The sequence below is a fragment of the Quercus robur genome, chromosome 3 (genome assembly GCF_932294415.1).
Source record: "Quercus robur chromosome 3, dhQueRobu3.1, whole genome shotgun sequence".
Classification (NCBI taxonomy): domain Eukaryota; kingdom Viridiplantae; phylum Streptophyta; class Magnoliopsida; order Fagales; family Fagaceae; genus Quercus; species Quercus robur.
The window spans coordinates 48,578,583-48,589,186 of NC_065536.1; the positions used below are offsets into that span (position 1 = coordinate 48,578,583).

Sequence of the window (10,604 nt, forward strand, 5' to 3'; positions counted from 1 at the left end):
ATATGTCATCTACATACACTTTAATGTTTTGCCCAATTTATGGATGAAACATTTGGTTGACTAGCCTCTGGTAGGTAGCTCCTACATTTTTTCAGACCAAATGGCATCACTTTGTAACAAAACAAACCTTGGCTTGTGATGAAAGATGTTTTCTTCTGGTCTACCTCGTCCATCTTAATCTAGTTGTACCTTGAGAATGCATCCATGAAGTTTAGCAGCTAGTGTCCTGCCGTTAAGTCTACCAACTGATCAATGTGTAGAAGATGATACTATCCTTGGGGCATGCTTTGTTCAAATTTGTGAAATCCACGCACATCCACCATTTGCCATTAGCCTTCTTAACCATCAATACATTAGCTAGCCAATCAAGGTAGTAAACTTCACGGACGAACTTTGCGGTGACTAACTTATGAACTTCTTCTTTGATGGCATTATCTCATTCCAAGGCAAGCACTCTCTTCTTCTGATGGACGGGCTTATAAGATGGGGACACGTTTAAACAGTGAGTGATCACACTTGGGTCAATCTCAGGCATGTTTTCATGGCTCCAAGCAAAAACATTTGTGCTCTTCTTGAGGAATCCAACGAGATTCTGTTTTGTCTTCTCCCCCATACTCGTCCCAATTCTAGTAAACTTCTCTAGGTTGGAGTCATCCAATGGTACATCTTCTAATACCTCAATTGGGTAAGCCAATGTTCATCTTTCTTCAATGTTCATTGTTTGTATCTGCTTGTCCATGGCCAACATTGCTAAGTAACATTCTTTAGCAGCTAATTGATCTCTTTGTACTTCTCCAATGCCACACTCTATTGGGAACTTGACAGACAAGTGGTAGGTGGACGTTGCAACCCTTAAACTGTTCAAAATTGGTCGTCTAATAATGGCATTATATGAGGATGAACAGTTTACAACAAGGAAATTCACTTCCTTATTGATTTCCCGTGGGTAAGAGCCAACCATGACTGGCAAGGAGATGGTGCCTACTGGTAGAACCTTCATTCCTCCAAACTCGATCAATGGCACATTCACTGGACATAGTAATTCCTTATTAATCCTCATTTGCTAAAAGGGTGGATACTATAAGATGTTTGTTGAACTCATATTGTCTATTAACACCCTTCTACTTGTATAATTTGCAATCGCCAATGTAATGACAATCGCATCATCATGAGGATGGTGCAGTCGTCTTGCATCTTCGCCTATGAAAATAATGGCTGGCTCATCTTCTTTGATCATTCATGGTAGTCGTCCAGATATTTGAACATTCTGGACTTCCTATAAGTAAGTCTTTTTGGCTTTGGACGAGCTTCCTGTTGATGTATCCCCTACAATGATCCTTATTTCTCTAAGCGGTGGACGCATTGGTTCTTCTGCTTTACCCTTCATTGGCTGTCTCTCATCCTTGTGGTCTCGCCCAAGAAATTTTTTTAACTTTCCTTACTTAATGAGAGCTTTAATCTGGTACTTCAAGTCATAGCATTTGTCCATATCATGTCTATGGTCGCTGGTGAAAACGATAGTACTTGCTTTTGTTCTGCTTGTTAGGATCTCTTTTCATCCTCTCGGGCCACTTCAAGGATGGATCGTCTTTGATCTGCATTAACACTTGGTCAAGCGGAGTAATTAAGGGAGTGTGGTTAAAGTATCGTCTTGAGGATGACCCTACTTTCTTGCCATCGCGATCCCTTTTCTCCCCTACTTTGGCTTTCTTTGGATGAAGACCGTACTCTGGATGGTGTTTATACATTGTCCAGCCATTCACCTTTCTTCTTTTTCTTAGCAATAATCGCGTCTTCTGTGTTCATGAAACTTTGGGTTGAATGTATTAATTCAGCCATCATTTGCGGCTCCTGGTCATATAGCTTATGGATGAACAGGTCTAAACTAACTCCATTGTAGAAAGCTACTAAGAGGATTTTGTCATCCATCTCGTCCACCAATAGGGCTTTTCTGTTAAAACGGCTAATGAAAGTACGCAAGCTTTTGTTTTCTCCTTGTTCTATGTTCAATAGGCTGGATGAGGAATGCTTCTGCTTTTGTCCCCCTATAAAGTTGTTGACCAAGAACTTACTTAGCTCCTGGAACAAAGTTATGGTGTTTGGTGATAGTTTACCAAACCATACTCTGGCTGGGCCTTTCAATGTAGTAGGAAAGGCTTTGCATATGATTTCGTTTGTAACATCTTGGAGATGCATGGTTGTCTTGAACATGGCAATATGATCGCAAGTGCCACACGTCCCATCATATGAATCCTGGGTAGGCATTTTGAACTTGGAAGGCAGGGGATGACTCGTGATGGACACAATGAAGGGGTAATCAGTCCTATGGACGAGGTCATCCACATGATTTGAACTCCTCATGGAATCCTTCATCTCCTCCATGGCTCTATTCATCTGGTCCATCTCCTTTTCCAAATGTGATACCCTACGAGTAACGGTACCTCTAGACTGGTCTCTTTCAGCATTATTCTCAGCCCTTCATACTCTGAATTTTGGCCTTGTTCTTCACCACATGGCTGCTGACGTTGTCTATTAACTTCTCTAGTTAACTCCTGGTTCTGTTGTGTCAGTTTTGCCATCGTTGCTGCCATGGACTACAACTGTTGTTGGATAGTCATGGGGGTGGTGGTGCACGATTTGAATGACTGGAGACGTTTCCACTCTCTTGGTGTCTTGGACTAGTGGCTATCGACCTAGTTTGAACCATGATGCCTTTTTGTCTTGGAAAGCTAAGAAGCTAACACTTAGAAATTTAACTAACTACTCTCCACAGACGGCGCCAATTGATGATGTCCGAAAATTAGTAGGATGGAATGTTTCAAACAATGTGATAGCTTTTTGGTCCAGAAAAGAAAAGAAAGAACTGTCAAGGGTGACCGGTGTAACCCAGCCAAGGATCCTCCGACTGTTAAGTCAGTTTTCTCTCTAAAGCACAAGGATCGGAAACTGTGTATGGTAGAACTTACCTTGAGTGAGTGGGACTTTCTTCTTTTATAGAGAGTTTGGAGTGGGTCTACTTGTTCGGATTCACCACCATCGTGGGTGATATGAGTAGTTAATGGAGAAAATGGGTAAATGGAGTATGTGGAGCGAATTACGAGGAACTCCTTCCACGTTTTGAGAGCAACATATTATGGTCAGATCATAAGGAACTTTATAAGAAATTCTTTTGTAGAATTCACCAAGTGTTATTTGGTCGTTCTTTCTTTTGTGCTATGGACGACTAACCTGGTCTTGGTATAAAGGAACATGTATTGTTCCTAAGTACAATGTCCTTGTTCTCCTCTTCTTAAGGTTTTCTGGATGTGATCAAGTTATGGACGTGGTGACTATGGACGACCATCATGGACGAATATCCTTAACTTAGTCCCCATCATAGTATATGATGATAATATGATATGATGTGGCCACAAGAAAAGAAAAATAATGGGGGGAAAATTGTTGGCAAAATTATTGAGGCATTTCGTATTTACCAAAAAAAGTATGAATGTTGAGACGTGAATTTCTTAAATTGAAAGAAAGTGTGAATTGTAACATCCCTAGGGGGCAAAAAAAGAAATGGAAAAAAAGAATATTTAGAAGGATATGATAATTTAGTGGATTTGAACCTAATATTTTTCATGTGGGCAGTTTGAGAAGTAAGGTTATGTTTGGTAACAGTTTTTGTTTTCTATTTTTAAAAACTTGTTTTTGGGAATATAAAGAAAAAAAAATCTTGTATTTTTGAAATAAAAAACATGTTTGGTTAGTTGAAATTAAAAAAGATAGTTTTTTGAAGAAAAAAATAAAAAATACTAAAATATGTTGTTACTAGAATTTGAACTCTAATGCTAACTCATTAAATGAGATAGATTCATTAAATTAAATGCGTATTTTAATTGACTTTTGAAAATTAGAAATTGAAAACAACCTTTAGTATGTTTTCAGTTTCCTTCACAAATTGAGTTTTGAGAACAGTTTTTGTTTTCTATTCATTTTGGGTTGCCAAACAAGTTTTTTAATTTCAAAAATAGAAAATTGTTTTTAGAAACAAAAAATAAAGAGAAAAAACAGTTACCAAACATATCCTAAATGTTCTGTACATTTAGTTTTAATTTCTTTCCTCCTTGAGTAATCTATCCTTTTGGCTCCCCCCCCCCCCTCCCCCACAACATATATTTCCTAAGTCAATACTTTTGCCAAATACTCCTTTAATTAGCTGAAATTAGTAAAAGTAAGTTTGAAAAGATAGATAAGCCCATTGTGGGGCACAATAGTTTGTGGGCTCGGTCCGCTCGCTTATGAGGAGTCCACAGGTCCCAAACTGAAGGAGGCCAGGGCCCAAGCTCAAAAATAGTAAGCCCAAAGTGGCCCGAAGATACGGCCGAGGACAGCTTAGTCCTCGGCAGACCCAAAGTCTCATTGATGAAAGTGGCATACAAGCAAACTTAAAAGATCAGAAAATATCTCGGGGAAATTGTCCTTAATACCCTTCATTGATATGACATTGCACCTAACAGAACCTGATTTTTAGGCTTTATTAACAATCCCCAACAATTCTGGGATTAGATTGACGGGACAAATATCAGTCCTGGAAAAATTGACCCTACACGTGGACGAGGGACAACAAACGTAGGCTAGTATAAAAGGAAAGGTAAACTAATTAGGGAGGGGATCCATCTCACTTCCTGCGGAAAAAGCTCCAGGGATGAGAATGACCGGATAATATATGTAAACCACCACGAAAAAGTCACCGCCGGATAACCGGAGAAAAACATTAGTGCTCCTCGGACCTGATCCGAGAAGCCCAATCCCACAAGTTATAAAACTGTGGGGCTTGGATATCCAGGCCGAAGTCTTTTCTTATCTGAGTTCCTTAAAATCCGGTTTGGACCAACGCCCTATGACCAAACGCTAGCCTTTTAAGCCCACTCTCTACAAATTTTATTGTGAGGGATCCTACACGTGCGAGCCCAACGTAATCGTTGGGCCGTTTGAGAATCGTGTCCCTACAATTGGCGCCGTCTGTGGGTAGGCTTGCGCGTCGGCGTAGGTGGCGCATGAGTCAGCCCTCTAGCAAGCGGAGATTCGCGAGTTTTTTCCCATCTCCGGTGACCTGAAGTTGTCGCTCTGATATAAACTTACACTAGGGCTTACATCCTGTAGCGCCAACGGCACAGGCATCTCCAGGGGCTTCCGACCCCAAGTCAGCTCTCCCCGTCATGGTCAAGGGGCTGACCTGCACAAGAAAAACAAAAAAGTTTTGGACAGAACCAAGGCCTTGCATGGTCCTTGGACTCAAGCCTATGGGGAAACCAAGTACTCAAAAAAGTTTTGGACAGAACCAAGGCCTTGCATGGTCCTCGGACTCAAGCCTATGGGGAAACCAAGTACACACAAGAAAAACAAAAAAGTTTTGGACAGAACCAAGGCCTTGCATGGTCCTCGGACTCAAGCCTATGGGGAAACCAAGTACTCAAAAAAGAAATCTTACAAGTTTTGGACAGAACCAAGGCCTTGCATGGTCCTCGGACCCAAGCCTATGGGGAAACCAAGTACACAAGAAGCACAATCGGAGTTCCCTGCTTCCCAGTTGACTGCTCGGATGGATTATTTAGAGATTATCAGCCTTGGACGGTATTTACGCGCTTATCACAGAATATTCAACTGTTATCCCGGTTAGTTTCCTAAGTTTGATTTACTAAGAATTATCGATATAATGCCTGGTAGTATTGGTAAATTGGAATTAGTTAGATTATGTTTCAAGCTATTTTACTCTAAATATTCTTGAAAAAACACACACATAGAGCATACCCATTCACGAAGTAGTGTTGTCAAAGGAACAGTATTCAAAACAAAGTAAAGAAATTTCCATTCTTACTAAAACAAAGAAATAGTACAGCGTACAATGAAAAAGTGGGAATCAGTTTGTGTCAAAGCTCACTACATAACAAACAGAAAGGAAGATACAAGAGAATAAAATAAAGCTGAGGAAGTAGGTCAGAGGAGAGGTTGGCTACAGCTCCAAGACTTTGTTCTTCCTCAATGCTTTCACATGCCCACAGCTCAAACAGCAAAAGGAACCCAACTTGAACCTGACACCGTTGAAGGAAAGGTGCAGGGAGTGGGAGGTTGAGGGGCTTTCTCTAAATATTCGCCTGCCGCAAAGCAGAGGCGCTGATGGTGGAAAATCTTTCTTCTGCCACACCAAAATTCTGGCATGGATAGAACCTGCTTCGGATTTTGGCTAAAAGAGTGGGGAGGCAAATCTTGAGTCTCCGCCACCCTTGCCCCGACCGAGCCATCTCAAGTTTTGTTAGGACATGGCGTTTTTGGGAGAGGAAGGGTTTATTCATGGCTGATTACTATGGTGGATGTATTATTGGATGGGGAATAACCAGAGGGAAGAAGTGAACTTTGAGAAGGGCCTGAGGGATTCAGATATGAGAAAATCGCCTTTTGTCTTCTCTCTTTATATAGGGAACGAAGAAAAGGGTATATAACACGCTCAGATCCCCAGGGAAATCTATAAAGAAGAACGCGCCGTTTCGTTCTCCCACGCCATCAGTAACCGTTAGATCTGGGAGGTCTCGTAAATGGGAAGATATTAAAGGCACGCTTTAGATAACCAAACGGCATAATGGCAACGTGCGCAAATTGAGGGAAACGTCTTGTAGACCGGCGCATTCCTCGGGGAGGTGAAGAGTCGCCAACGTGGATCAAGGGCGGAATTGAATGAACCGCAATAAAGGTTTGATGTTACCAAAACCCACCTTTCCAACCAAGACGTTGGACAGCAGGGTTTTGAGGGGCTAATGTGGGGCACAATAGTTTGTGGGCTCGGCCCGCTCGCTTATGAGGAGTCCACAGGTCCCAAACTGAAGGAGGCTAGGGCCCAAGCTCAAAAATAGTAAGCCCAAAGTGGCCCGAAGATACGGCTGAGGACAGCTTAGTCCTCGGCAGACCCAAAGTCTCATTGATGAAAGTGGCATACAAGCAAACTTAAAAGATCAGAAAATATCTCGAGGAAATTGTCCTTAATACCCTTCATTGATATGACATTGCACCTAACAAAACCTGATTTTTAGGCTTTATTAACAATCCCCAACAATTCTGGGATTAGATTGACGGGACAAATATCAGTCCTGGAAAAATTGACCCTACACGTGGACGAGGGACAACAAACGTAGGCTAGTATAAAAGGAAAGGTAAACTAATTAGGGAGGGGATCCATCTCACTTCCTGCGGAAAAAGCTCCAGGGATGAGAATGACCGGATAATATATGTAAACCACCACGAAAAAGTCACCGCCGGATAACCGGAGAAAAACATTAGTGCTCCTCGGACCTGATCCGAGAAGCCCAATCCCACAAGTTATAAAACTGTGGGGCTTGGATATCCAGGCCGAAGCCTTTTCTTATCTGAGTTCCTTAAAATCCGGTTTGGACCAACGCCCTGTGACCAAACGCTAGCCTTTTAAGCCCACTCTCTACAAATTTTATTGTGAGGGATCCTACACGTGCGAGCTCAACGTAATCGTTGGGCCGTTTGAGAATCGTGTCCCTACACCCATAAAAAAAAAAAAAAAAAAAAAAGGAAAAGATGGATAAGAATTTTTTTTTAATAAAATAAAGATAGATAAGAATTCTTAAAAAAGAGGAAAAAAAATGACCCGATCTACATTTAAAAAAAATAAAGAGAAATGATTTACACTTTCCGTTATAGGAATTTCGCTATACTAACAAATTTTTATTGCACATTAAAGGCTATAAATGCTTTCTAATCAACTATCAAGTATGGAAAAAACTCACAATAACTTTTGGAAACTTATTAATAAGTTCTTAGATGGAAATAATCATAACTTAAAAGAGTAAATTTCAATTAGCTCAACACTTAAGTTAAAATTCTATCATATCTAAATAAATAAAAAGATGTAGGATGTTCCGCCTGACATCCTTAATGTTTACAATTTTGATTTGCATGTAATTGATCAATAATATTCCCTCGCTCTTAGGGGGGGGGGGGGGGGTGTTGTTTCTCAAAAATATAAAACTTAAATGAGATTTGGTTTAGACTCTCATTAATTCCCAACTTTAATACTAGAAGATAAGTAACGTGTTAACCTGATTGAATAACTACTCCATTTTTTGTTATTCTTATTAGGGTCATGCTAACTAGTGCCCTTAAGGTACTTGTTAACAATTCATTTTAGGAAAGTTTTGACATCACTTTTATGAGAAATGAAAAAAACTGTCAAAACATTAATTATTTTTTTTCCCATAAAAACTTTCTTTAACTAGATTCTTAACCGATATCTTAAAGGTATTCGTTAGCATTTCTTTTCTTATTAAAAAATGACTTTGTTAATAGGTGCCGGCCAACACATGTTAATGAACCAGCTGTGCTTCATTTATGATCTATCACAAATCTCACCTGCATAGGAAATTGACAAAGTTTTACTTTTCAACTATGATTTTGTAAAATAATTTGACTTTTTCCATCTAAATTGACACATATTTAATACATATTCAATTTTTTTCAAATCTCTAAAAACAAAGTAAATGGTTTATTTTAAATTTTATAATACAGCACCCGTTAACAACACCTATTAAAGAATAACAGTTGTAATTACTTTTGTTCACGGTTCACCCTCATGTCAATTAATGCCAACTTTTGAATTATTAGAAATACGACTTTTCCCGGCCAGCCCTCAATATGCGACCTTGAAACAATGAAACTCTTTGAGATTGAAATTAATAGACTAATTTTCAAAAATATCTTTGTGAAGTAATTGACTCTCGTCGCCCCCACCAATCGTAATTCGACCAGTATGGTATAACACAGGCCACGTGTTGCTTCATGATAAGGCAGAAGACCCCACCACCAGGGTTCAGAGTATCTAATAAGACGATACTTGTCCAACTCTAAGAAAATTTTCAACGCTGTTAAAGAAGACTTTGTATTTATAACCGTAGTGAACACACTCATTCTATCCTCTGCAGTACCCTTTATTTTTTTTTTAAAATCTCCCAACAACAGTTCACGAGAAAACATGAAGAACAATAATACTCATCGGAACTCGATTCCCGGAAAATCTTTGTTCATCGGAGCAGCTCTGTCTGGTCTTATAGTCGGCGCGCTTCTCATTTCCGGCTTCATCGGCTCGAGATCGGGAAACTCTCTGTTCTGTTCACTAGCCGCCGTGAGAATCGGCGGCGGCGCGGCGGCGAGTATTCACACTCCGACGCCGATCCAGCTCCAGGCCATTCTCCACTACGCCACGTCACGCGTGGTCCCACAGCAGTCTTTAGGGGAAGTCACGGTTTCCTACGACGTGTTGAAGGCCAGAGCTCCGTGCAACTTCCTAGTGTTCGGACTCGGCCACGACTCGCTGATGTGGACCTCGCTGAACCCACGTGGCAAAACGGTGTTCCTCGAGGAAGATCCGAAGTGGTTCCAGACGGTCCTCAAGGACTCGCCGTACCTGAAGGCCCACACGGTCAAGTACCGAACCCAGCTCTCCCAGGCCGACGATCTCCTCTCCTCGTACCGCTCCGAACGCCTCTGCTCGCCGTCCGATGCGTACCTACGTGGCAACACGCGGTGTCGTTTGGCGCTCGAGAATCTTCCCGACGAGGTGTACGAGACGGAGTGGGATTTGATAATGATCGACGCGCCGAGAGGGTACTTCGCCGAAGCGCCAGGTAGGATGGGTGCGATTTTCTCTGCGGCGGTCATGGCGAGGAACAGGAAGGGATCCGGTGTGACGCACGTGTTCCTGCACGATGTTGATCGGAGAGTAGAGAAGGCTTTTGCTGAAGAGTTTCTTTGTAGGAAGTACTTGGTTAAGGCTGTCGGGAGGCTCTGGCATTTTGAGATTCCGTCTGCGGCTAATAACGCTAGTGTTGCTGGGAGTAACTCAGTTACTTTTTGCTGAGTTTAATTCTGTGAAGAGTGCTGGGACTACACATTTTTCGCAACAAATGATTAGTAGTGTTACTTTTTCTAATATGAACTCTTTTCTATTTACTATTTATAATTCCTTATCGTGAAAAGAGTATTTTTATTTTGTTAAACTATAATTATGCTATAAAAAAGATAGGATACCCCCATAAACAGATGAAGAAAGGTTTACCCATGGGTTTTTGGGTTAAATGATAACAATTTCTAGTATTTCATGAAAAGTTAACTATGGTTGTTTTATTCTGTAACGATGGGGTTCAAATAGAATGATTAGTGAAATTCAAACATTTCAGGCTTACTATGCCCAATTTTGTTTTTTAAGGAGGAGAACTTTAGGGTTGTTTTTGCAATCATTAATGGTTGCTGACCCGCAAAATTACGAGGAGGATTAGATGGGAGAAGCCGACTCAAGGTTGGCTGAAACTCAACACAGATGGCTCTTCTATTGGCAATCCCGGCTTGGCTGGTTGTAGAGGGGCAATTAGGGATGATGCGGGTAGGTGGATTATTGGCTTTAGTAGGCGTATTGGCATGACAAGCAGCTTTGCTGCTGAACTTTAGGGGTTAAGGGAGGGACTCATTCTATGCAGCAACCTAAATATAACTTCTCTTGAAATTGAGCTTGATGCCAAGTCTACTGTGCCTTAGGGAATCCTTCGTAT

At 41.1% G+C, this 10,604-nt stretch overlaps 1 protein-coding gene across 1 annotated transcript; it reads left to right on the forward strand.

The window, feature by feature from the left end:
• Window positions 1-8,937: 8,937 nt before the first annotated feature.
• LOC126718155 (probable methyltransferase At1g27930) lies at window positions 8,938-10,190 on the forward strand. Its single transcript, XM_050420238.1, has one exon. It carries the CDS (start codon window positions 9,032-9,034, stop codon window positions 9,914-9,916), a length of 885 nt encoding a protein of 294 aa, XP_050276195.1. The 5' UTR covers window positions 8,938-9,031; the 3' UTR covers window positions 9,917-10,190.
• The last annotated feature ends 414 nt before the right edge of the window (window positions 10,191-10,604 follow it).